Consider the following 27,666-nt stretch of genomic DNA (forward strand, 5'->3'; position numbering starts at 1 on the left):
CAAGATGAAAATCTGGTTGAGACCATCAAACCTATTCTTTTATCAGACTCTTTAAATCAGGGGTGGGCAAACTACGGCCCGCGGGCCGCATGCGGCCCGGCAAAGGAGTTCATGCGGCCCGCCAAATGTTTCCGAGTAACGCTGAATAGTACTATGAGCACAGGCGCAGAGTTTTAAAAATACCGGGGGTGCGACTTGCCGATACCAATACCATGTGCAGTATCTGTACCCGTACGATACTTTGGAACTAAACACAGATACTTTTCACGTGCTTTAGCCTGCCACGTTTTTATGCAAATCGTCACTTGACACAATTTCTTCGTACGATAAAAGTAAAAGCGATTCACGTTTTCAAATACAGCCCACTTTGCACTGTTGACGCCCAAACTTTGACACAAGGACTTCATTAACAAAAAACGTGGTTCAGCCGTTGTTGCAACAAACGCTTGTTTTTTTGAAACAATTACAATTGTAGCGTTTCAACCACTGTTTGTACAATCATGAACAAACGTATTTGCATAAAGCTGAAAATATACTATGTAATAATTTTGCGCAGGGGTGCACAACCTGCGGCCGCAATCTATTTTGCTAAATATTTTGATTTTCAAACTGCTAAAACAGATTTCGTGGGACTGGAAAAAACATTACCAGTCTAGTAACCATATGCACCAGGCTTTTTATCCGCTTATTATGTGCAAACAATGCGAAAAAACGGGCACTGCAATCGCCACAATACAGTTTATAACGTCATAAACAGTTAGCTCCGTTCAGTTAAACTTGTGCACAAGTTAGATTTTTAATCAGAGCATCTTAGGCGACTTTAAATGGTATATATATGATACAAACCTTATCCTTTACATCAGTTGTTTTAAAACAAAACAACAAGCAAGCAATTGGCGGCCGTTTGTGAAATACCATGCGGCCCGATAAGATTATAAACTTTTGAATGCGGCCCTTGCACTGAAAAGTTTGCCCACCCCTGCTTTAAATGAAGATAAACAAATCTCCCAATATTCCCCAGCTAAAATTGCTTTGTCACCTCAAAAATCAGTTAAAAGGTAAGTCATGTTGTACATAAACAATTATATCTAAAACATGTTTTGGGGCATAAAATATCACTTTGTCTTACAGGAAGTTATCTGACCTACCGCCTAACAGACACAGTTGTAACTGCTGGAACCAAGTTCAAAAACATCTGGAAGGCCTGCAAGCTAATCAGGCAAAAATGCAAGCTAATCAGGCAAAGATAATCGAGCTCATACAGGCTAAGTGTGATGCATATTTTCCGCTCATGGTTCCTGTTAAAACCGATGAAGAACTAGACAAGTTACTGGAAAATGTTCTGGCAAGTTCATAACTGAATGTTAATGTACGCCATTTTTTGACATAAATGTAATTTTAGGATTTGCAAATGCTGGCCAAAAGAGTTGAACAAAATGGAATGGGAGCTACCATTCGGACATTCATTACGTTATTAATGTCCAGGGATCTAGCTGCGTCCTACTCATGGTCAGGATTGGGCCCCAAACAACAGCATTCGAAAAAAGCTTTCAAGGATCACAGAATGTATTCACTTCTTCGCAGTAAGTAATATTTACTTTATTTTAGACGTGTACAAGTTTTGTCGACCAAAATAACAACTTGATTGACTTTGAATTTGTGTAGATGTTATTACACTCACTGACTACAAGAACGAAAAGAACAGGCAGGTGCAGCCGATTTTTCTGGCAGGTGCAGCCGATTGGGACAATGGTCGGCTGCAACGGCAAAAAGAAACTGACAGCGGAAGTGGTTCTTTAACAGAATCTATTGTATCTGCCGATAAGGTCGAGGTTTAGTGCAACTGAGCCTTGTGGCTGCCCATAAATTACCCAATGCGACTATAATGTGATCCCTGACAACTTTTTTATTGTGACATATTTGTATTCTCCTATATATTCTGATGGCTTTTCGTTCATTAAAATATGTTCTTTATTTGAAAACTGTATATATTGGTGCGGATTATGCTGGTATATTTTCAGAAAATCATGTCACCTTAGTATCATGCATGATCCGATGAAAAAAAAATATATATATATATGCTACGTGATATATATATGATTATCACAAGAAAATCGTAGACTACGTGATACAAACATGAACTTATATATTACATGTATGATTTGGAGATAGTTTTCCGACGTGGAAAAGTGGCATGCAATAATAAATTCAGGGCAAGCTGTTTTATGAATTTTATTTTGGCTTTCACATTAAGTCCTCGAGAAAACTACGCCTACAGATGTCGCCTAAATGCTGTAGTGGGGGAATATATTTAAAAAATTATTTTCCAAGCAATCTACGCCTAATTATTGTGATGTATGGGTTTGGTGTGTTAATCTCTAGAGCAGTGGTTCTTAACCTTTTTATAACGGCCGAACCCCTACGACATTCTTCAGCCTTTGGTCGAACCCCAAAGTTACATCCTAGGTTTTTAACCCATTTTGTTTGGTGGGTCATAATTAGAACGTTGTGGCAACAGTTACTGTTTGTCATTTTGTCAAATTCTGACATATTACTATAAGCAACTTGTTTCATGATTGCTTTAATTCCGGCAATTTTTAGTTTTTACCAAAATGAAGCATTGTATTTTTTGCATCTGTACACAAACATGAAAAAGATGAAGTAATATGTTTTTTCTGCCAACAAAATTTCGTTGTGTTTCTGCTTACGAACAACGCTAACATTGGTTTTTGTTACATCAAAAATAAAACCTTAGTGCAGGGGTGCACCATCATTTTGCTAGGACGGCCGAATCGCACATTCTTATTTCACCAATGGCCGTCATTTACCTGCTTATTTTTGTTTTAAAATGCTTGGTTTATATCATGTATTTACCATCTAATAGCGCCCAAAAAGCCCAGATTAATTTCTAGCTCGGTGCACAGATTGAGCTGCACAGCGAGGAGATCAGTCTTCAGTGTTTATGATGTCATAATCTATATTGTGATGCTCGTGGTACCTGTTTTGTTCGCATTGTTGGCACACAATAGGCGTACAAAAAGTCTGACACATATGGTTATTAGGCTGGTAATACTCTTTTTAGTACCACAAAAACTGTTTAGAGCAATTTAAAACACCCCTGCCTATAAGTTTAACCTTCCAGTGTTTTGTAATTTGGCAAATACAAATTGCCGTTTTTAGCGACTATAGGCCCTAAAGTTTGACAAAAACGAGTATTTGCATTGTACTAAAAAAGACCTTCGTCGAACCCCTGATTCGGCGTTGCTGAACCCCTGGGGTTCGATCGAACCCCGGTTAAGAACCACTGCTCTAGAGTCTAGAAACATTATTTATTAGGCACTGGCCTGCGGATTTAGTTAACAATATTTATGGCCCGCAACCAAGAAAATTTGACCACACTGACTTATGGAATGTTTACCCTGACGTAACCTACATCCCGTGGAACGTTCGCTCGTGGATATCTTCAGTTCGTTGACGCAATTATACTGAACAATTTTTATCCGGTCCTGGCAGCGTCGCAAACCGTGTCTTGATTTGCAGTGACTGGCTACTGTTTATAATTGCACACCTGTCAATTATATAGAGCAGTGGTCGGCAACCGCCGGTCCGCGGCCCGGTACCAGTCCGCGAGGTCTTCGTTATCGGGCCGTATATTATTTCAGGTTAAACGCTTTAAACATTGTGCCCATGTATTTAGGTGTTTTCAGTGCTAAATATTTGTAGTTTTTTTGAAGGCCGGTCCGCGATCAAATTTCAGTTTTAAAAACGGTCCGCAGTGCAAAAAAGGTTGCCGACCCCTGATATAGAGGGTTAAAGGCAAGGTTGCCACACCGTCCTTATTTCTAATATTGGTCCTTATTTTAAAGAGTAATGCCTTAAAAACAGAAAAACAAGTTGTCCTTATTTCAAAGAAATGTTTTTGTTTTTGACTTGAGTTCTTATTTTGTCTTATTTTTTCAACAATAACAAAACTCATATCGTAACTCACCAAAACGTTTTTGCGCCGAGATTTTGTGACTTGTAAAATGTGATTTTGTGACTTGTAAAATGTGATTTTGTGACTTATAAGATTTGTTCAAAAACCTTTGCTTTGTTTTATCTTAAACTTAATTTTTCGGTTGTGTCTATTTTGGGGTTCATGTAGAAGTAGATAGCAACCTTTGTTATAGGCATGGATTTGGCCTTCGCATTTAAATGTAAAGCGAAAACACATTCAAAGTCGTTAATAAGTACTTGGTCTTTAGTGAATTAAGGTTGTAAACTTATCGTTATGCATATATCCGTTAAAAAGCGAGCAAAGCTGTATGCAAGAAACACATTTATTCGATAAACAAACTGTTGCGACACCGTTTCCGCCCAGTTTCATAATTTGTACAGGAAACCAGTCATTCAAAACATCAGTTCGTTTGATATGATATTGTTTGCGCCGCACAGTATACATTAGACCAGTGGTCTGCAAACTACGGGTCGCGACGTGTTGCACTTTGCAGCACATTTTGATTTGGGCCGCGACGTGAAATCTGCTGTAACCACGTATTACTGGTTAGAATTTTATGGCGTAACCGCCCAAATATTATTGAAGGCCGCGATTAGAAACTAAACCATCGAAACCATCGATCTATTTGACGCAATCAACGATTGTTTTGCTGTAGTGGATTGTAACGACACAGACAACGACCTATGCGTGCACTTTTACAAGGAGGAAAGTATCTTCTTCCCATAAACTTGATGTGATATCAGATTTAGGGTGGTGACCAGTTTAAACAGGAGGAGTGAAAGGCAATGCACCGAACCAGAAAAAAATACTCATTTGTTCATACACTTTTTAGGGTGCCAGGCCAAACAATACGGCCAGGTCGTGTATAATTACTCTGTTGCCAGTATTTGCTAGAACAGAATACTTACTCAGTGTTGAGTACAAGGTTTAGGATTTCTCTATCCACTTCAGAATATAATCGAAATTGAAAGAATCAGATTTAGAGTTAAGATAAGCAAAAACCCTGCACCCAAACGATTGCGGTTAATGTCGGACACGAAAACGCAATTTGATTTTTGATCCTAAGAACTCTTGTCACAAAATATTAAAACCGATAATATTTTCCGATGCCAACCGCTGCCCGCCCGAATTGCGGCAACAATTGCTATTGACTGCCGAGAAAATCAATGCGCAATTACGGAAGTAGTGCTTGCCATGGCCCGCAAACACAAATCGATTTTCCACTTTCGCGACCTTCCCGACAGACGACAACGCCTGCGTACGATAAAGCATGCGAGATGTTTAGAAAAAGTGGCAGATATGTGTCAGAAGTTGTGAGCCCCGACATAGATGTTTAAGTGGGGAAAATTTACAGCGTATTGGCGTCAAGAAGGTGTTTCGTTTTGTACACTACCATTGCAAGTTGATGGTTAATACTTAATCGCCCACTATATTGTTGTAAAATGCCTGATTTCCATGCAGTATGGCAAAGTTTCTGTTTTTAAACATGTCTATCTTTTTCAGCCGTTTAAACAAATGTATCTTAAACAATTGACCGTTTAGATATACAATTAAAAATTGCGTGTTCGTTTGTTTTTTGTGAAGAACCTTTGTTGTACTCCTTTTGCATATTAAGTGACGCCAAGCGGTCAAGTGATTTAATACATCAGTGCTTTGCGAAATGATATGGTATGTAATCGTATACGGAAATAATATGTAGACAGTACATTGATGTTGGGTCAACTGTTGCGGTATCCGTCCACTTTTACTGTGAAAACAGGTGGAAAGTATAATGCAACACAAAATAATTAACAAACAAGGTTGTGCGGTTAATACTGTATGTTACGCTTCTTGGTTTATACGGAAAATCAGGTACCAAGTTTCTTAGCAAACAGACTTGCCCATCACGAGGAACACCCTTATGTTTAACGTTTTATTTTGTACCGTAAGAGAACACCACCGCCTTTGTTCATTCATTACGACAACGCCAACAGCTGATCCCGAACATCACGTGAGCGAAGTACCGGGTGACGTTAAGTAGACACACAAGCGTCAGTGCGTGTGGGCAAGCCTCTTTATAGAATGATTTTGGTTCACTGAGGCTAAAAGCAGTTTATTGTGTAGTGTGAAGCAGTTATGTAAAGAAATAAAAGAGACCTAGCAGTTACCTTTATATACATTTTTCATTCAGATGTATTTTTGCTTTGGATAGCAGTGGACCAGGACTTAGCTTTGTTACATGCCCCTAACTTGGCAATGGGAATATGAAGGGTTCGTTGTAGTACAGAAATAACCATCAAGGAAAACTACAGTTCAACTTCAACCAGCATAAAACAATGAATATTTTGCCCAATGGAAGGCAAAGCGTCGGAGGTAGGTTCAAAAGTTTATCGTTGGCAGGCAACAGCAACGACAAAGCGGAAAGGTACGTGGACTTTAGACATATTCTTTCGATTATTTGCAAATTACCTCAGCCTGGTGTATTTACTGAGACTAACACTTTGTTGCTGCCTAATTAACCTCGCTAACGGCGCAAAGGTCGAAAACTGTAGGGGGTCGGCATTTAACTACATATCTACTGCAGCCATTGCGCAGCACAGTGAACTTGAGCTTTCACCACTCTTACAAATTACGTAGCGATCTTCGAACGGAATGGCTTCGATCATTTGGATTGCTGTCAAAAGATGAAGTGCCTGTGTATTGCCACGAATCTTACATCTCGCACGGTTACCGACAAAACCCTTCCTCAATCCGATATTGCATTACCAGGTAACAATTGCTAGAAGGCAAGTATAACCTATAAAACATTGAATAATTAATGTCAAACCCTATTAAATGTGACTCGAAATCCAGGTGATTTGCTCCCGAATGACGCTTTTCAGGTCTTTAAATTCTCATGAATAATTTAGAGATTTTAAGAAAGTTGGTGGTTTTCAGCACCCATTTGGTATCGCGAAATTACAGCCCATGCTGATGAGTGTAACTTTCAAGATCCAACAACGTTATTCCGCATTACAGTGCATTGCATCCTACAAACGAAACACTGAATGTGTGGACTCACGGACTTCCTTGTTTTCTTCTGTTGTGGTTCAACATTTCCTTTGCAATTGAACATTTCGGTGATCTGAGTTGGACGGACAACCTGTTTTTCCCCTACTGGTTTTTCGTATTCGGTTAGTCCAATGGTTCCTTATACGCTCATAGTATATGCGAGTCAGGGTCCAGATGTGGATGCCACATATGTATTTAAAATTCTAATATCGTATGATGAAATAAGTATCATGTTTTGTTACCGTACAGTTGTTGATATTTTTACAAATTTTGGACTAAATATTCGAGCCACGCAAAAAATAGTTCCACTCTAGGGAGATCGTACGACACGTTGCACCCGGGCCATTGCAATTACTGGGAAGTACTTTGGACCAGAGTTGCAAGCGGGCCCGAAATCTGAGCCCGAACCCGACCCGAACCCGAAAGTATAAGCCCGAACCCGGCCCGAACCCGAAAGTATAAGCCCGAAGCCCGGCCCGAACCCGAAACGTTTTTGAGAAGCCCGTTTAGGCCCGAAATTTTGATTGAAAGGCCTATCCACGAAAATCTTGCAACAAAGTATAAGAAAGAAAAGGGAAAAGACAACAAACACAATGAACAATCGTTGACAATGGGGTAAACAATACGTTTTATAGTATGGTGGGCATTAGGGCAAAGCTAGAGAATTGTTACTAAAAATGGCGGAAACGGAACGTAAAGTCAGGCCCGTTATGAGCCCGTTTTCTGACAAATACCTAAGCCCGAACCCGGCCCGAACCCGGCCCGAACCCGGCCCGAACCCGGCCCGAACCCGGCCCGAAAAACCCGGCCCGACTTGCAACTCTGTTTCGGACTAACAAAGCGTTTCATTTAACGCTCTATTAAGTGTGAAAATATGGAATAAAATCCAGAGGTGCTAAACGATGCATGTATTGTGAAAACATTAACGCATACCTATACAGTATTAAAAACTTTGGTATTCAGTCTCCTGTAATATATTTGCCGTGTTTTGTTCCACAGGTGTCACAATTACTTTGTTCGGTAGTGCATGTGCTCATATGTTTAACTGCATTTCTCCGGGGATTCGTGAGGCGTGTTTTTGCTGTGACTACGGTTTCATAGCACTTCAAGCGCTCGGCGTAACCTGCTGTTTCACCTTCTACGTGTGTCCATACACCTGTATGGGATATGGCAAAGGTATGCGATGTTTTTCTTTTCCAATTCGAGCGCGAAGCCAGTAATTTTCGATGTGGTATTTTGGGGTTAAGTCGTATTATCCAACATCAACTACAATTCTCGGGAGAAAATGTTATGTACAACTAAAACTATTGCATTTATTTAACGAGTAGGCCTATTGCAAAAAAAGTATTTCAGATTAATCATGGTTAAACGGTCTCTAGCCATTGCAATGTTGCCTTTGGGAGTGACCAATGTTAGAATGTCTGTGGCAAAAAGCAACAAGGATCCATATTGTCATCGCTTGTTATTTTTTGGCGCAAAATTAAAAAAAAAAATTTAAAAGAATTTGTTTTAGGAAATTCTAGTAACGTAAGAACTGACAACAGAAAAGTTTGCCAAACACCGATGAATGGCGCAAAGATCATCATAAAGAATATTTAACAGCAAAATTGTGTGAAAATACTGACGATAAGGGCAATTATGGTCGGGATGAGGTTTTATGATAAAAATAGCAATAAACCTAACTTACAATCTTATTTCCAAACCCTACATTTAGTTCCTAACCTTATTCCACTCCCACTGTTAATTTAAATAAATGTGCTCTTTACGCCATCTATCGGGATTTATCACACTCTGCCCGTTGGTAAGTTCTTGTGTTGATAGTTCAACCCTTGCTTTACAGGCGCATGGTTTTCACCTTACGTCACAATTTTGCTCGGAAATGTCGTCACAGTGGCGAGTGCTTGTTACACAAGATACCCCGGCGTTCCTTACCGACACGTGTTTCGTATATTGCCATTTGTTCTGATGTTTACTTTACTGAACGTTCCTTGTCTTAGCAAGTGAGTTGTACTTCCAACTATAGGCTTCGAGTGTTGAATGATATGCTAGTCCAGTGTGGTCCAACTTTATTTTGTTGCGGGCTATTCAAAATCGTTAACTTACTACGCGGGCCAAGGTTTAAATTTTTACAGGGAAAACTTTTCTCTGGGTCAAACTCTAGGGTAACTATACACCTTTTTTATCTACAGATAAGTTTATTTTTATATTTTATAGTTATATACTAAGTAGAAGCTGACAAAAACATTCAGTTTTCACTCTAGCGCAAAATGCCCCCGAAAGATTTATAGAAGCAGAACCCTTTATTGCATAACAATGCCTTGTCATGCGTTACAATAGGAGATTTTGCAGTATTTAGTGTGTGTTAATCCTCGCATTTTAAAACATTGAAAACAAACCTTATAGTTGTCATTAAAATGTTGGGACTTTCGCGGGCCAACAAAATTATCTCGCGGGCCACAATTGGCCCGCGGGCCTGCAGTTGGACCACGCTGTGCTAGTCAACAAAGCAATACTGATTGATTAACATGTGTAACAATGCTCACATAAACTGAAGCTGTATTTAAACATTGTAAAAAATGCTAGGTTATATTATTGGTTATATTATTAGATCATAATTAATTTGCTTACAAAACACATTTAAAACAAAACGTATTGAAACTATCCCCTGTCAATAAAAACAACAACTTATTTGCCTAAACCCCCAAAAGCAATAGACATCGCTTTAATTTTTAGATATGCAACAATTCACAACACTAATGTGAGTTACAACGCCACAATAAATCAGGCCGTCTCAGTTTGCAACATCGCAAAATCCTCTTTTGCCTCCTACGACTTCAATAAATTGTGCATTTCCATGCTTTCTGGTGCAATCATACAAGGTCTTAAGTTTCCAGAATGCTTCAAGCCCGGTGAGTTATTTTTTTCTGAAAACTGAATGGTAAACTGTGCAATAATTGAAATATGTATTGCTTGTAAAGGTATGTTTGACGTGGTCGGGCATTCGCATCAAATCTTTCATCTTTTCACTGCTTTGGGAATTTACTACCAAAGTGTCCTCATACAAGGATCCCTGCGGGAGGTGATTGCTTTGAACAAATTGGGGTAAGAAAGCTACAGCGACAAATACGCAAAACCAAGCTAAATTGTTTAGAATGATCTGTTAAAAGATGTCGCAATACACCAGGCCCATTGACAGCGTTGCACTAAAACAACCGATCACAAAGTATTCCGGAAAAGTCTCGAAAAGACTCCTGTCGTGGATTCGAATCCCACCTCAGGCTCGATTTTTCTAGCCCGAGCCTTGCCATATGGAAATGCTTGGCGACCGACTGATTCGGTATTATACGCCTTCAATGGGTTTGGCGTATTGTGATTTGTATGCGAGTGTGCCGTGATCGCTGGTCTACATAGACGCTTCACGGCTTATTACAGTTGTAAATTTTTGTCCATTTTACGCAAAAGAATTTTCTGATATTTATGCAGTCTAATATATATTTCAGAGTTTTTATTCCTTTAAACTGCCTTGTACCAAACAGCAATGTTGTGTGTATGTTTCAGGCACTTAAAAGCAGAGCAGCTGAACATTACTGACTCCACTGGACTTCACTTTCCACTTTTTTGTAATGCACTTTCCATGATCGTTGCCGTCTACTACAGCTACGACTTATACTGCAAATGCACCCATTTACCTAATCACACCAAAGAAAAATAACAACTAAACTTAGTTGCTCTGCTACTGTGCTATGAATTTCGATGCCATTTGAATCCATGTTGTTTAGCCTCGTCTACTGTGATATTTATGATTTGACATTTTTGGTCTGTGCCCTGCCACTGTGTATCACTTTACTTTCATATTTTTTCCCCAATCAGTTAGTTGATGCTTTTTTTGTAGACCACTATTGTATTGCTTGGTGTAAAACGTACGTTGATTAATTGTTTTTCTGTTGTAAAACTACGTGGCACTTACCCCACCATGGCAGAAACTGGATATTAAGATCCAATGTAAGGTTGGTAAAAAAGAACGGTTGAGACTGTAACGCGTTTAGTTTGATGACCACATATTTTAAAACTAAAACGACTCTACTATACAAAAAACGTTTCAATAATTATTTTTTATAGGCTACTTGTTTAACTGCTGGATCATAAAAAACAAATTTTTACTTTAGTGCATCCAACTATTCATTTAACACCAAATACAGGCTTTTAAAGATTCTATGTCAGCAGTACGTTGTTCAGCTTTAAAAACAAGATTTAATACCGATCAAGATTGTTATATGTGTACGACAGTAGAACAAATAATACGCGTGTGTAACCACGTGGATGTAGAGTCAGACTCCTTACAATACAAGGAGTAACATTTTTCCTCAGACTTCTACAGTCCAATATCCTTCTTACGGAACCCGGTCAAAAAATTCAGAAATGGGCCCCAATGCATACACCTACGTGAACGGCGAAAAAGGATGTTTGTGCGGTTTATTATACTAAGGTGCAAGGGATGGTTTTCGATTTTTTTGCTTCCAAGCCGAGATGACAATCTTGTAAGTGTATTTTACGACCTTAATTCAATTTGCGAAGAACTTTATGGTCAGATGCAAAAGTCATGATAAATATGACTTCAGGTTTAACAACACAGTACGCGGCTTGTATAGTTTTGGCACGCGCGAACGTCTGTGACATGGCATCCACCACAAACGACGACAGTCAGCACCACTCATGCACCGCTAAACCGTAGTTTTCCACTGTCCATCATGTTCTCAACTCACACTTTCAGTTTTGTTCTGACATCCTGCTCCCGTTATCTGGGAGAGAACTGCAGTGGTAGAATCTACTTACGCCATCTATAAAAGAACACAAGATAAAAGGTAATTAACTTAAAAGCTTTGTTTCGAGATAGACAGCTTCCACGTACAACGCTAGGTTTTGGTATTTGTCAACCTACATTTTCAGAACTTTGTCTTTTCCCCCACTGGCGACCCGCTGCCCGTCCGTACTCCAGTCAACAGCGTAAACTTCGTCAGCATGTCCTGGTAAATCTAACAAAAGCTTATGTTTGTGTGCGTCCCAAACCTGCAAGAAAAATACGTTCAACAGAACGTTTTTGCATGGAAATTCATGTTTAAACACAATTCCTTACAGAAGTACAACTCAAACAAGGGTAACACAACTCTCTGGTGATCTCCATGGGCACCGGAAGAAATTTTTCCAGGGGGTTCAAATTTTGACAAAAACACACTTGCAGGGGTAAATTACTATATCAAAGAATTATGTACACATGGCATAAAATATATGCCGTGGATTTGCGTCAACATGAAAAATCCCCGTACAGCCACGCAACTATGAACCATTTTGTCCGTTTAAAAAACATAAAAACGGGAGAGGCTATAAAAACAACACCAGACACGTAAACAGTACAGACAAAGTCGCTTGTTCAGACATTTGCTTTGACTATCTCAACTTCCCTTCTTAAAGCATTATCGTTTTTGAGTCATCACGTTTTTCGAGAAAAAAAATATTTGCGGTACTTTGAAATTCCAGGGGGGTTAAGTACCCCCTCTTGCCCCTACGTACCGGCGCCCATGGTGATCCCCCGGTCACACACGGTGGGTAGCTGCAGCGCGATTGTTCTGTGTAATTGCTATGTGCTCTTTTACCAACCGAAGTAAATATAACCCAACAGGGCAAACCTTGAGAGTGCTGTCCCCGCTTCCACTAACCAAAAGCCTACTGTCTGCCGACCATGCTACTTGATAAACTGATCCGACATGACCCCGCAGCGATGACAAAAATCTACAAAACATATAGAAAGTAGAACAAAGAAACCAGAATCGAGCACACCAGGCGTTCCCACTTTCCACATTTTCCATCCCACAATTTGATAGATTTATCAAATGACGCTGATGCAATGAGGCGACCGTCGGGTGAAAAGCGGACGTCGTTTACTAAGGCCTTTAAAAATTTGTTGGTTGTAAAAAGTAATTGGTAAAGTAAGATGGATTCATGGAACCTACCTGATGACCAGTCATTCGGGCAAGAGCCTTTTTTTCTTCAGATGGGTTCCACAAAAAGAGGGTGAAATCATCAGATCCTGAAACCATCCTTTCAGTACCACCACCCTTCAAGAAAAAGTGCTTGTAAATATCACATGAAACAAATATATATTTGTAAGCAACGTAAATACGTTTGTTACTGCAATTAGGTGTCATTAGCACCAAACATACAAATGTAGTTTAAATTTGTTAAACTTTAGTTTGCTTCTCGCCATTTAGAAGGGTTGCAAAGTCATAAGATAGAAAGCTCGACATACAGCATTATCAAACTTCTTGAAGCTGACTTCTTAAAATATCGGCCCACTGAAAATCAAGGATGTACTTTTTCCTGCGGTTAGAACAGTGGTTCCCAAACTGTGGGCCATGGCCCAGTACTAGGCCACCAAGACATTTTTAATGGGCCACAGAGCAATTTGAACAGATTCTACTGTCTTGTAATACTGTAGATATTATAATATGCGATTTGTTTTGAAAAACAGTATTAGCAAAACAATAATTTTTAGCAAGAAAGGTCATTGTCTCCTAACAATGGGTTTTAGCTGCTGTGAGGGAGATTTTTGAGAAGTAGCAATTTATTGAACTAGCTTACTTTTCAGAAACATAAAGTGAAATTTACTAGCTGCAAATATGGCTAAAAGGAATTATAATGTATCTCATTATAAATAAATTGCTAGAAACCATTACGCCTGTTTTTGAGTTACATTTTCATAGAAATTGTTTGTGCCCAAATTTACAGCACATGGTGAGCCACGAATCGCTATGAAATAGACATTTGGGCCACAGACCAAAAAAGTTTGGGAACCCCCGGGTTAGAAGGTCATTGGACATAGGATTTCTGGAGTCAATTTTTTTGACAATTTTGACTCAAACTGTACAATCTGCCATTTTTAAAACTTGCTGTTTGCAATTATAGGTAACAGCTTTTCTCTTTTCAATTGATTTACCTTTAATGTATTGTAACGTAGCTTCGCTTTCTTTTGTAAATCATCAGCAGCATCATTTGACATTGAGGAGACAATTGAAGCTGATGCAGGGTCAAATGCCCCAGTTCTCATCACATAGTCTGTGCTTAAAGCTAAAACATTCACCCAATGACCATGCCCTTGAAGTGTTCGACATAAAACTCCCTGTTAGTAAATACAAAAATTTAACAAGTCATTTCAACATACAAAATACACACAAGCAATACACAACATGAGTAACTGACATCGGATGTCCTCCAGACTTTGATAGTTCGATCTTGAGAGGAGCTGTATATTAAATCTTCACCAGACCATCTGATACAAGTAATGCTCTGTAAATGTCCTGACAAATTCAACAGAGTCTGACAAGTAACCACATCCCATATCCTGATCGTTGCATCCTGTTAAAATAGTAAGTTACAATACAAGTGTAAAGGCAATTGGTTGTCAAGAAATTATACCTTTGATGCACTTGCAAGTTTTCTGCATGATCCATCTAAATGCAAGGGTTGCCAACAAAGGTGTGTAATCCATTGTTTGTGTCCACTCATTGTCTTTCCAACTTGTTTTCCAGTTTTGGGATCCCAAATGCAAACCTGGACAAACAAGTAATTACGAGATCCTCAATAGCAAACAGGTCTCTTTTCATACTATTACAAATCCAAAATACACAATACCTGTCCATTCTTGCAGGCAGATGCCAGCTTCTTTCCATCAGGTGACCAAGCTATACACAAAACCCAGTGTCTGTGTGCCTTACATGTAAAATGAGGGGTTTCCGTGTTTAGATCCCAAAATCTAACAGTTGTGTCACCGGAACCACTGGCCAAGTATCTTAAAAACGATTGGCATTTTCAAATAGATGGTTACTAATAGCTCCCATTTTCAAACACAGCCAAAAACTTACTTTCCATTGGGATTAAAAGCAACTGACAACACAGCCTCAGCATGTCCTTCAATTGATGATGTGCATCTAGTCACGGCTCTTACCTATAAATTTAATTGCAACTGTAAAAATCTAAACTTAAACATGTAAGCTGACACTTTTTCTGCACCAAATCACAAAAACACATAACCACCTTAAATACAGCCTGAGGTTGGTAGATTATTTTGATAGCAGACTCGGTTGATACATTCTCTTGTTTTACAACAGTTTCCAGATCATTTAGAATCTCCTTTTCATTCACATAAAAGGCATATGGAGCTTCCTCTTCCTAAAATAAATCCCATTTTGATACAAATCTATAAACACTTTCCAATTGAAAATGCTTACATTTTCTAGCATTGAATTACAAAGCAGCTGCAACTGATTAGGTGTTATAGACAGAGGAACATCAAATGGTGGGCCAGTCACTTCACCATCTTCATTGCACATTTGAACAAGAGCACTACGGGTTGGTTCATTTTCTACATCCATTTTAACAACTCCTAATGGTTAGCAATGTGGCTATACTGCAATTTAAAAAGAAACTAAATCTAAAACAATTTCTAATACAATTGTAGCCAGATAATTACAGAAATTTGAACTGATATACTTATACTACATTGGAGCTGTAAATCTTCACCACAGCAATAAATTTTCATAATATCAGCATCAATTTTTAAAGTGAACTACTATTGATGGTTAGGGCTATTAGGGTTTGGGTTAAAGTTTGCAATGAAATAACATAACAATCGGGTGCATCTAAAATATACAGGATCACTTGGTGCATTATTAACACAGCTTGGCGCACCTTTATAACACTTGGTGCACCTTTCTATCGCTTGGTTCACATTCATATCACTTGGTGCACCTTTATAATCGCTTGGTTCACATATACCGGTGCACCAAGCAAAACAAAGTTGCACCGGCCAAAATAAAGGTGCATCAAGCGATATAAAGGTGCATCATGCGGTATAAGGGTGAACCAAGTGATATAAATGTGCACCATGCTATATTAAGATGCACCAAGTGATATAAATGTGAACCAAGCGATAGAAAGGTGCACCAAGTGTTATAAAGGTGCGCCAAGCTGTGTTAATAATGCACCAAGTGATCCTGTATATTTTAGATGCACCACATAACAATCTTACATTTTAGATTACATTCTTTGATGCAGCACCATATGGTGACATCATTTCATAGTGTGTTTTTAATCCTTCTCAAACAACAACAACTGAAAAACAACGTTTCATCGGCCAATTTACATCTATTTTACTACTATAGCTTTCATTGCCAATTCAATAAAAATGAAAGCTGATTTTTTCATAATTATAGATAACCTAGGTGTTTTTCGTGGCACTAATCGCATAATTGTTACTAAGTTTGTTGTGTAAAGGACCGGTGCAGGTGAACAAAATGCAATACAAAAGTGGACTTTCTTGACCAAAGGTAACAATTCTTTATCGCCTGACGGGCCTTAATACATGCAATGTAAATACATGAACTACGTATACGGTATGCTGAATACGTAACTATGTCAGTTTGCGCCAGAGGTGCCTTTCAGTCTGCAGAGTGTGGCAGAGGCACGCGCGATTTTTTTATAAATTTTGCACGCCAAGTTTTGTGGTTTGAACGCGAAAATTTTGCACCAAAGGCATTTAATTGGGTCATCTTGAGTCTTGACCTCTTTTACTTGCTTTGCGCCCGCTCAAATTGGTATTGCACGCGAACTTACGGGTCCTGCACGCACGAGATCTCGTCGGGAACTGCCATGTTCTGCAGACAGTCACTCGTGGCAGGGGTGCCTTAGGTGCGCTTGGTAGACAATTTATACTATTACCTGCTCTGTTTTAATGCTTTAACTGCAGTATATACAACTTTTGTATATCAAAACCAGTTTTGTCCCATCAAATACCTTCTTCAAGTAACAACAAATAACTATGTTTTTTTCCCTGAAGAACGCACAAACGCACGTGTGTGCAAGACAACATAGAAATCATTACCTTTTGCGTCATATATCATTTTTACAGATTTCTACCTGGCTATTTCGAAGTCCTGCTCATTATGAGTATAAACCGTACTAATATGAATCAACTCTGTTTAAAGAGTATGTATCTGCACTTTTTAATACATAAAATGTTGGTTAATTTGATTTCTATGACAAACGTAGTTTCCACAAAAACCGAACCGGAAGAGACCGCATAATTTGATTTGTTGCAATTATCACATTAAAACACAAAACATAACAAACGCCATGTTACAAATTAGCATAGCATATATTTTATTGCAAAATGAGTACATTTAAAACAATCAACAAGTTGCATGTTGCTTCTCATCCATTTCTATCAGCTAATCTTCCTTTATTTGCTTTTGGAAGTTAGCGTCACACGTTGGACAAAACCTCAAAACGTTTGACTGTTTTTAAACGTATCACATCATAAAATCAATCATCAACAGAAATTTTACAATTACAAATTCGAAAAAAAGTTATGAGGAAGCACAATGCGACAATACAGTGTCGAGTTGGTTCTTCATTTCTGAAATGTCAAATCCATATGGACCCATTCCACCGATGTAAGCCACTTTCATATCTGTAATAATTGCCATTCTTTCCGGAATTCCTCCAAATGAGTAATTTGCTTCGTTGGACATAGGGTCAATGTAAATGGGCACATCGGCACTTAGGTTTTCTTTCATAATTTCAGCGGCTATCTGCCGATCTTCGAGAGTTTTGTGAGTTGTGATTTTGTGTCTGAAACAGTCATTGAAAAAATGACCACAGTCACATAAAATACCTTGAGCAAAATTGACATGAAAACCAAAAGTATTCACTTGTTTTGTTCAAAAGACCAGCTGTCCGTTGCGTGACTTTCCTCGATGTAAATGATAATGAAGTCGGCCCTATCCTTGTATGTATCAGACATCTGACACAAAAGATCCAGAGTCGACATGAATGGAGGTCAGGAGCACGATCCCAAGGTCACCACCAGCGGGCGCCCTGGCTTCATTAAGTCTGAAAGTCTTAAGCATCAAAGCATATTTTCAAATACGCTGTAGTGATAAAGAAAATATGAAAACGTGGCAGCTAACCTACATTCCATTTATAATTATTCAACACTGACTCACAATTAATTAACACATGACCTACTTGCATACGTAGTTTTCAATCATTAACTGTTCGGAAAACATTGTTTGTACATTTGACAAGGCAACTCTAGCAGGTCACCCAGCAAACTACAAACGATCTTTGGCTAATTGCGCCAAGAATAGAAAATTTACCACTTACTTAATGCTTTCGAGATTGTCGTACTGAATTAACTTTGGGTTTGGAGCCGGGCCGTTTTTCACTGCTGTACGTTTCATGTCCACGAACACATATTGGTAAAACATCATTTTCAAGGTAGCGAAAGAGCTGCAAAAAAAAAGTTTTAGCTGCAAAAAACAAGTTCGTCCGAAATAACGTCATTGTCCGTTTACTTAAAGATTCGTTGCTGGCGATAATCCACATTAGTCTTCATCATGATTTCCTTTGTTCTTGCTGACGTTTCTCGTTTTTGGGGATCTTTATGTAGAAAAGTAAGCCGATTGTAACATGAACATACACTGGGATCAGCCCTGAAGCGTTCAATAGGCCTGGCGTACAATGATTGTGAAAGGACTGTCGCATTTTTGGTATTTTGTTTATTTCGTAGATCATATAAAACGAAACGTATATTGCAATTTTATTGAAACTTTCCGAATTATGTTTAACCCCAACTTAGGATGTCAAATTCAGCTCCGGTTGATTACTCCGACATAATGATTAATACAATTTACCTGAAAACTGGTTGCATATCCAGTTGTAGCAATCATCTCGTATTTCCTGAAGAACTTTGGAAACAAAGAACGCGATGTTATAGAGAAATCGACACCACAACACGTTGTCCCAGTCGGTTTTAAAAATCTGCCCTTCAGCAGGCATGTTACCAGTCACATCCAATTCAAAACGCACTTGCAATTTGATTGATGCTTAATAAAAACTGAAAAATGCACAACGAAATTTATTCCCAATTTCTCAATAACAGCACTAACCGTTTCTGACTGTTCAGCGCCGAGGCGTTCACCTTATTTGCTGAATCAAGTAGAATTCAACAGCCGTGACACAGTGCAAACATTTTCGTGTGCTGTAATTTCTGTTTGCAAACCTGCTACATTCACTATGTCATGTTAAGTAACACCTGTACTGAAATATCGTGGAAACTACTGACATTAAACTATTTCAAACTATGTGTTAAACCCGATCATTCCACGAACGGGACGATTATCAAATTTTATACTGACAGTTCGGCCACGCGTTGCCTAAGGCAGTTTATTTCTGGCAAACCAAACCTGTGAAGATTTTGTAAGGAAGTCGTGCATAAGCAGGCCTGCCCCACGCAAAACCGGAACCACGTTAATATATTTGATGATTATCAACAAAACAAACCACATGCACGAACAGCATTTGCATGAACGCAACAGATCTATTGTTTTCCAAAACGTAGCATTACCTATCTATGACGAAAGTAGCTGACAAGACTACGCTACCCAAACCCTTTGGAATGCACATTGTCGACTATATGCATTGTATTAAAAAACAACAACACATACTATAACTAAGTGATGTATGGTTAGTTGTTTGAGTAAGAGAAGGGTGCTTGTAGGCCCATAGCTTGAGTGAGTACTTCACTGTCATCGACACTCTTCTGTCACATTGCTTATTGCCAATGTACAAATCGAAATGAATTTTAACAACCAAAAAGATTGTATCAGGAGGCATTTATCGCAGTAAAACAACTTCGATGAAAAATCCTGAAACCGGAAACAGAAGGTTTACACGCAGATGCTGAAACGTGCAACAAAGCGTAAAGGAGAATTGGTGCTGACCAGAAGCTACCAAAACGGATTTAGAACACTGCAACAAATGTAAACAAGATTATCATCAGATAACTCATGTGACTTTAATAGTCTGTATTCCCTCAAAGCGCTAAACGTTGCAATGAGCTAAAAGGTGAAAACTGAAACCACCACTGCCGTGCTTAACTCTTTCCACCCTAAGCGTTAATATATAGACGATTTGCGATTTCCGTAAAACCCGAAGCGTCTATATATAGCCGGCAAGTAAAATCGTCATAACGCCCAGAACATAAGTCGTGGCTGCCTAAAATCACTTTCAGTGTAACGTACTTCGATGGAAGAACAGTTGATTGTCACAACCGAATTGTGAAGTAACGTTTTATAATTATTTTTGAACAATACACATGACCCTAACATTTACCAAAATAAGGAATAAAAAAACTTGGTATTTGGTTAGACTTCAAACACAAAATCTAGTGAAAGCAGACACAAAACGAAATTTTTCCCTGTTTTTATATTACATCAGTATTTCATACACCAAAAATCTAACTGTTACAACTTATAATTAGGCCGTAAGTATTTCAATTGCAACCACACCTCAAATCTTTTTTCCAAAAGTGGAAAAAGGTCCTGCCACAACAGGGCAAAATAACAGCCATCAGCTGCTCGCAGCCGTCTTGCCACGTTGCGAGACGGTAGAGCTACTAACACTGAGCTTCACCTTTGGCCCGACCTGGGAACTTCTGGTAGGTGGCGCAAAAGAGCATAGGCGTTTATGGTGCTGACTCAGCAATTATTCTTACCGGAAACCCAAATTGCTATAACAGCACCATAAACGCGTATGCTCTTTTGCGCCACCTACCAGAAGTTCCCAGGTCGAGCCAAAGGTGAAGCTCAGTGTTAGTAGCTCTACCTTGCGAGACGGGGATTACCCTTACATTTGCACGGCTGGTAACCGCACAATATTAAATATTTACAAAACGATTTCTTCAGCACGATTCTTCTTCAGCACAAACATACGCAACATTTAAACGTAATTACGCTGTATTTGTATTATGCCAAAAAACAACACAACGCATTTTACATTGAGTTATACGTTAGGAGTGACAGCGGAATCCAATTTGAATTGGCCGTTGGTCCAACTAGTACAAGGCCAACGAACAACAAATACCTTTGAGTTATGTTTGCCGGTCGGGGATATTTTTCTGAACGCATTGCTCATTTCATCAAACAAACATGAGACCGTATCTTTCGACAACAAAAAGATGCAAGAAACCAATAATATTTCAGGTTTATTATTTATGAAAAGTCAGTCGAAAATTGATTGCAATAAATATGGAAATTAAAACTATTATTGTATTTTAAAAGCAAACTCAGTGACCATTTCGGGGAACGGGGAAGAAACAGAGTTGATCAGACAGTTCGAATCTAAAAGCATTTTCGGTGAACAATTGATGGGCCGGCTTCGTCATATTCTTGTTTGGTGATCCACATTTGCTGGAAGGTGGACAAAGATGCAAGGATTGATCCTCCGATCCAGACAGAGTATTTCCTCTCTGGAGGAGCGATGATCTTGATCTTCATGGTGCTTGGTGCAAGAGCAGTGATCTCTTTCTGCATCCTATCGGCGATACCAGGATACATGGTGGTTCCTCCTGAGAGGACGTTGTTGGCGTAAAGATCCTTTCGGATGTCGATGTCACATTTCATGATGGAGTTGTATGTTGTTTCGTGAATACCAGCAGATTCCATACCTACAAACACAGAAACAAAGTCAAAAAATATTACTAGTTATACTAATGTAGCTATGAACATACACAACTGAAACCTACCGATAAATGATGGCTGAAAAAGTGTTTCTGGGCAACGGAATCTCTCGTTACCAATGGTGATAACTTGACCATCGGGAAGTTCGTAGCTTTTCTCAAGAGAGGTTGATGAAGCTGCGGTTGCCATTTCTTGTTCGAAGTCAAGCGCGACGTAGCAAAGTTTTTCCTTGATGTCACGAACGATTTCACGTTCAGCTGCGAATGAATCACAGATATTTAAATATTTCAAAGATAGTTATATTACCAAATAGGGATGAGCCGAGCCGAGCCAAAAGCCGAGTACTCGGTACTGAGCATCGCTGTTTGTGATACTCGGTGCTCGGCGTACTTCTGGCGATTTTAAAGCGTAATAAACCGCTGGTGGTGTAAGGGACCTTGGAAAGCTACAAACCTAGAGAGAAATTGGAAATGTTTGTGACGAGAACATTTGCAGTTTTGGCCCATTCCTACTACCAAAGGCCAATCACTGAAACCATTTTTACACAAATATTTTTTTTTATCTTTTCTTGTGCTATGTACCGGTTGTGACAAAAGAATATCCTCTCTCAGTCAAAATCTTCATCAAGTAATCTGTGAGGTCACGTCCGGCCAAATCCAGACGCGCGATGGCGTGTGGGAGCGCATATCCCTCGTAGATTGGGACGTTGTGTGAAACACCGTCACCAGCATCAAGAACAATACCTAAGAAATAAACAGTATTAGGCTATTGAAAAGACATTTTACTGAAAGTAATGTTTATTCAGAAGATTAGAACATTACCTGTAGTTCGTCCAGATGCGTACAGTGAAAGCACGGCTTGAATTGCCACATACATTGCTGGCACATTGAAGGTTTCAAACATAATTTGAGTCATCTTTTCACGGTTGGCCTTTGGGTTAAGTGGGGCTTCAGTGAGGAGGGTTGGATGTTCCTCGGGTGCGACACGGAGCTCGTTGTAGAAGGTGTGATGCCAGATCTTCTCCATATCATCCCAGTTGGTGATGATTCCGTGCTCGATGGGATATTTAAGAGTGAGGATACCACGCTTGCTTTGTGCTTCGTCACCGACATAGCTGTCTTTTTGTCCCATACCGACCATCACACCCTGTAAACAATCAAATGATTAATTTTTTAAACGTACAGTTTTATCTTTTTGTGTCTTACCTGATGTCTTGGTCGTCCAACAATGGATGGGAAAACAGCTCTTGGTGCGTCATCACCAGCGAAACCGGATTTGACCAATCCTGATCCGTTGTCGCAGACAAGTGCGGTTTGATCTTCTTCGGAATCTGACATCTTTTCTTTTGAAAATTAGGTTTTCTGAAACCAAACAAATTAAAGTCTGTGAACCACTTTATCTTCTTTACTGTCTGCTGAATAGAAAGATTAGCTTGTGCTGATGCTAGTTGCTTGTGAGATGTGATTGTAACCTCGGCGTGGTGGTCGTTATATACGGAGACTAAGGCGACGAAAGTGACAAATGGTGTTCGCGACTGCAACCATATTAGGCACCATTCCAATCAGCTGTCAGGAATGCAAGGCGCGATGTCACGCATGCTCTGTTTTTTGGTGACATGTTTAGTAAACTACGACGTTCTTCCAGATCCTGACAATAGGAAAATAGATGTTTTTTGTTTTTACTAAAGCATTTTTCAACCATAACTTTTTACCTGGAAGAAGCATTTAGAAAATGTTTATGTTGTTCGATGTTGATAACTATTTCATCAATTAGCAATTCTTTATTATAGTTCTGACCAGCTGCTAAAGGCATTGGAAACCACTATTTCCACATTTCAGTAACATGTAGCACTGTTTACTGACGTATTGAGTTTTTTGTTTGGAAAAAAATTTGCGAGTAGAATTAAGATTTTTGGAAGTAAATCACACGACACATGCCAGTGTTACCCTCGTTGTGTAAATGACCTTTGATTGAAAAAGTCTGACTTTTAAGCTGTGAACTTGTAGTTTGCAAAAAAAGTGATTAACAACAATCAACTAAAAATCTCCGCAACTTTAGACTAAACCTAACAAAGATTTAAGTGGAAGTTTAACCTTCGACAAACTTGACATAACTATATCTTTATTTGAAATTACATACAAACAAAACCCAGTATGTTTAGGATATGCTGACAATTGCGTAAAAAATCAACGAGTTGTGTTCACACAAACTTTTACACGATTATCAAAACTTTTCAAGTGATTGCGTTGTTAAATTGAGTTTCACCAACCATTGGGAACTAAATTGTTTTGAAGCAAGCGTATAACAATTGCCATATTACTTCACAATCAACGAGACATATAGCGTTCTATTGGATGACATCAACTGCATGCTTGTTGTGTTTGTCTGAATTCTTTTTTAACTTGTAAGTTACCTTCGTGCGTGGTACTTGGGCGATTTTTCTGACAGATGCAAAGTAAATGTATCGAAACGTCCAGGCAAGGAAATAAGATTGAATACAATGCAAGTAGTTTTTTTAATGGCAGGTAGCAAATCATATATTACTGATTTCTTTGGCTGCCAAGGCCTTTAACTTTCATTGTTCAGGGTTAATTCCAAATCTAACTGGAAGAATTTACTTTTTGTACAGAACTTGTTTGGCCTTTTATATTCAATTTAAATGGGCAAGGCCCTGTGGCAAAAACGGTTGCTAAGCACCTAATGTTATGTTTTTAAGTGCGTCTTTCGGATGTTAATGGTTTCGTTTCTTTCTTTTTGCAGAAAAAACAGGATTAACCGAAATCTGTCCGAACCAAGCAATTAAGTGATTTGAAAGCAGTATTCGTGTTTTGGTCATTGACACTCAAAAGAAAGTGTTACAAGGGCTTTCAAACGGCATAAGTTTCCCACTAAAGGTAAGAACTTTTACTAGGAAACTTTAACTTGTAATGTGGGAATTCTAAAGAAAATTGAATAATCATTTTTATCGATTGAACAAAATGTCAGTTCATATGGATGCTAATAATTTGGCATTGACTTTGGGATGATGTTTTAAAAAGTTACAGTTGTTTAAGCATAAACAATTCATCAATTAGCTGAATTACTCTTCTTGGTGTACATCTATAACTACAACTGTATGAACTTTCCAACTTCTCGGTAGTAGAATTCGGCTTGGAATATCAAACAAAGGGGTGCATAAAATAAAAAAAGGTTGACAACCGCAGTCTTATAGAACTGTTGGTTTAGCCTACTCTAGTCTAAACATATTATTAACTTTAAGGGGCTTCAACAAAATGTTTGGAAAGGAGCGGTAGTGTGGACAAAGGGGCAAAACTCGCTAAGGTGTTGTGCTTGCAACCACGCCACTCTAATATTTCGGTACATTATACGATCGTTTTTATTGGAGCAACATAATTCGGATTAATTTCAACGTAAATACATATCAAACAACATAAAATTCAGATGTTTATCGAGAACATTTTTTCTTGTTTCAAGTACCAACTATTTGCTGTTTGTCGAAAATAAGAGGTCCGACTTTTTGTGGCCTTATTCAAAAAAGCTATTCGTGGCCTTGCTGTGAGTAATATTGTTATAAATTACTTTACGTTGATTTTCAGATGAAAACAGATTTGACCAAAATAAACCTTGAAAAATGGCCTGCAATGTCTTTTAACCGGTGAAATGACCTACTACAATCACGCAACAACGCATGATCAACGGCACCAACTGTTCGCACAAAATGAAATCAAGTTTCCTAATATGGCAAAAATATCCAATTTCATGGTTTTTTTTTATTTTATTGCGTTTGGGTTGCAGCGATTCGACATAATTTTGGTGTAAGTGAAAAAAAAAATTGCAATTCCAACTTTAATAACAAATTAGCAACAAAAATTAAGACATAAATATTAAAAGCATTTTCGGTGAACAATGGATGGGCCGGCTTCATCATATTCTTGTTTCGTGATCCACATTTGCTGGAAGGTGGACAAAGATGCAAGGATTGATCCTCCGATCCAAACAGAGTATTTCCTCTCTGGTGGAGCGATGATCTTGATCTTCATGGTGCTTGGAGCAAGAGCAGTGATCTCTTTCTGCATCCTGTCAGCGATACCAGGATACATGGTGGTTCCTCCAGAGAGGACGTTGTTGGCGTAAAGATCTTTACGGATGTCGATGTCACACTTCATGATGGAGTTGTATGTTGTCTCGTGGATACCAGCAGATTCCATACCTAACAAACAGAGGAACAATGTTACAAAACCTCACATTTACTGTTATGTTTGAACATATATCATAAAACTTACCAATAAATGATGGCTGGAAAAGTGTTTCTGGGCAACGGAATCTCTCGTTACCAATGGTGATAACTTGACCATCGGGAAGCTCATAGCTCTTCTCAAGAGAGGTTGATGAAGCAGCGGTTGCCATCTCTTGTTCGAAGTCAAGAGCGACGTAGCAAAGTTTTTCCTTGATGTCCCGAACGATTTCACGTTCAGCTGCAAATAGATTATAGTTTTGGTTGTATGCGATTCTAAAGGAAATAACAATACCAAATCAGAAACTCTTTAAATATGACATTTTCGTTAAAATATGTTTCATTTCTTAGTAAATCTGTACCGGTTGTGACGAAAGAATATCCTCTCTCTGTCAAAATCTTCATCAAGTAATCTGTGAGATCACGTCCGGCCAAATCCAAACGCGCAATGGCGTGTGGGAGCGCATATCCCTCGTAGATTGGGACGTTGTGTGAAACACCGTCACCGGCATCAAGAACAATACCTAAAGTAGCATACAACAGTAAAAATCGGACGTGACGTTTTAATCAATTCACAATAAAATAAAAATGTATATGGTACCTGTAGTTCGTCCAGATGCGTACAGGGAAAGCACGGCTTGAATGGCCACATACATTGCTGGCACATTGAAGGTTTCAAACATGATTTGAGTCATCTTTTCACGGTTGGCTTTTGGGTTAAGTGGGGCTTCAGTGAGGAGGGTTGGATGTTCCTCGGGTGCGACGCGGAGTTCGTTGTAGAAGGTGTGATGCCAAATCTTCTCCATATCATCCCAGTTGGTGATGATTCCGTGCTCGATGGGATATTTGAGAGTGAGGATACCACGTTTGCTTTGTGCTTCGTCACCGACATAGCTGTCTTTTTGTCCCATACCGACCATCACACCCTGTGAACAATCAAATGATTAGTTTTCTAATTGTACGTTTTTGTTATTTTGTGTCTTACCTGATGTCTTGGTCGTCCAACAATGGATGGGAAAACAGCTCTTGGTGCGTCATCACCAGCGAATCCGGATTTGACCAATCCTGATCCGTTGTCGCAGACAAGTGCGGTTTGATCTTCTTCGGAATCTGACATCTTTTCTTTTTAAAATTAGATTTTCTAAATCTAAGCAAATCTAACTCTGTGAACCACTTTAACTTCTTTACTATCTGCTGAATAGAAAGATTACCTTGTGCTGATGCTAGTTGCTTGTGAGATGTGATTGTAACCATTAGTGCGGTGATCGTTATATACGACAACCAAGGCGATGAAATTGACAAATGCTGTTCGCGACTGCAACCATATTAGGCGTCATTCCAATCAGCTGTCAGGAATGCAGGGCGCGATGTCACGCGTGCTCTGTTGTCTGACCGATTTCATATTTCTCGTAAACAAACTTTGAAGTCGTTTTTGATTTGAAACATATATATTTACACTTAATGGGTTTAGTTTTAACGAAACGGTTTCAGCCATATCGTTTTGCCATGATTAAAAGTGTTGAAAATGTTTGATTTTATAGGCTGTTTATCTGTATTCACAACTATACGAAATGTGTAGTGGATTATAGTGTTTTATAATGCCATGATTTACCGTTTCGGTAGGCAGGACACCTTGATCATGGGACCTATGAACGTACTCTTTAAGTGCATTTCCTAAACCAATGTGATATGTATTTTGAACAAGGAAATACTATTAACGTAAGCCCCGATATTGGACAATTTTGCTAATGACGATGGATAGCACAAGGAGCGTTTTCGAATATTTGAAAGGAAATGAGGTGAAAATGCTGATGGTTTAGGTTGAAGCAAAG

The 27,666-nt window shown here is 38.9% G+C and overlaps 5 protein-coding genes and 1 pseudogene across 6 annotated transcripts; 2 read left to right on the forward strand and 4 right to left on the reverse strand.

The window, feature by feature from the left end:
• Nucleotides 1-1,349: 1,349 nt before the first annotated feature.
• On the forward strand, nucleotides 1,350-2,071 carry LOC145229226 (uncharacterized; annotated as a pseudogene). Its single transcript, XR_013860393.1, has 2 exons — nucleotides 1,350-1,583; nucleotides 1,666-2,071. The product of XR_013860393.1 is annotated as an uncharacterized LOC145229226 (transcript).
• Nucleotides 2,072-5,290: 3,219 nt separating this feature from the next.
• Nucleotides 5,291-11,187, forward strand: LOC145229315 (membrane progestin receptor gamma-A-like). Its single transcript, XM_080094630.1, has 9 exons — nucleotides 5,291-5,665; nucleotides 6,168-6,401; nucleotides 6,614-6,745; nucleotides 6,995-7,149; nucleotides 8,027-8,203; nucleotides 8,868-9,027; nucleotides 9,761-9,936; nucleotides 10,006-10,129; nucleotides 10,586-11,187. The coding sequence occupies exons 2-9, from the start codon at nucleotides 6,313-6,315 to the stop codon at nucleotides 10,737-10,739; spliced, it is 1,167 nt and encodes a 388-aa protein (XP_079950756.1). The 5' UTR covers nucleotides 5,291-5,665; nucleotides 6,168-6,312; the 3' UTR covers nucleotides 10,740-11,187.
• A 64-nt stretch (nucleotides 11,188-11,251) lies between these two features.
• Nucleotides 11,252-16,885, reverse strand: LOC145229314 (notchless protein homolog 1-like). The gene is made up of 13 exons (XM_080094629.1): nucleotides 16,799-16,885; nucleotides 15,310-15,488; nucleotides 15,116-15,250; nucleotides 14,944-15,026; nucleotides 14,714-14,870; nucleotides 14,498-14,632; nucleotides 14,282-14,437; nucleotides 14,019-14,201; nucleotides 13,036-13,140; nucleotides 12,876-12,973; nucleotides 12,712-12,814; nucleotides 11,967-12,094; nucleotides 11,252-11,865 (listed from the first exon to the last, which is right to left on the reverse strand). The coding sequence occupies exons 2-13, from the start codon at nucleotides 15,451-15,453 to the stop codon at nucleotides 11,853-11,855; spliced, it is 1,440 nt and encodes a 479-aa protein (XP_079950755.1). The 5' UTR covers nucleotides 15,454-15,488; nucleotides 16,799-16,885; the 3' UTR covers nucleotides 11,252-11,852.
• A 330-nt stretch (nucleotides 16,886-17,215) lies between these two features.
• On the reverse strand, nucleotides 17,216-18,972 carry LOC145229411 (thyroxine 5'-deiodinase-like). The gene is made up of 5 exons (XM_080094750.1): nucleotides 18,775-18,972; nucleotides 18,436-18,520; nucleotides 18,245-18,370; nucleotides 17,791-17,979; nucleotides 17,216-17,710 (listed from the first exon to the last, which is right to left on the reverse strand). The coding sequence occupies exons 1-5, from the start codon at nucleotides 18,917-18,919 to the stop codon at nucleotides 17,446-17,448; spliced, it is 810 nt and encodes a 269-aa protein (XP_079950876.1). The 5' UTR covers nucleotides 18,920-18,972; the 3' UTR covers nucleotides 17,216-17,445.
• A 1,887-nt stretch (nucleotides 18,973-20,859) lies between these two features.
• Nucleotides 20,860-23,068, reverse strand: LOC145230695 (actin, muscle). The gene is made up of 5 exons (XM_080096193.1): nucleotides 22,806-23,068; nucleotides 22,422-22,746; nucleotides 22,182-22,343; nucleotides 21,666-21,857; nucleotides 20,860-21,587 (listed from the first exon to the last, which is right to left on the reverse strand). The coding sequence occupies exons 1-5, from the start codon at nucleotides 22,935-22,937 to the stop codon at nucleotides 21,262-21,264; spliced, it is 1,137 nt and encodes a 378-aa protein (XP_079952319.1). The 5' UTR covers nucleotides 22,938-23,068; the 3' UTR covers nucleotides 20,860-21,261.
• Nucleotides 23,069-25,350: 2,282 nt separating this feature from the next.
• On the reverse strand, nucleotides 25,351-27,082 carry LOC145230697 (actin, muscle). The gene is made up of 5 exons (XM_080096196.1): nucleotides 26,820-27,082; nucleotides 26,436-26,760; nucleotides 26,197-26,358; nucleotides 25,884-26,075; nucleotides 25,351-25,810 (listed from the first exon to the last, which is right to left on the reverse strand). Exons 1-5 carry the CDS (start codon nucleotides 26,949-26,951, stop codon nucleotides 25,485-25,487), a joined length of 1,137 nt encoding a protein of 378 aa, XP_079952322.1. The 5' UTR covers nucleotides 26,952-27,082; the 3' UTR covers nucleotides 25,351-25,484.
• Between the last annotated feature and the right edge of the window lie 584 nt (nucleotides 27,083-27,666).

The sequence above is a fragment of the Phallusia mammillata genome, chromosome 5 (assembly GCF_965637545.1).
Source record: "Phallusia mammillata chromosome 5, kaPhaMamm4.hap1.1, whole genome shotgun sequence".
NCBI classification, from domain to species: Eukaryota; Metazoa; Chordata; class Ascidiacea; order Phlebobranchia; family Ascidiidae; genus Phallusia; species Phallusia mammillata.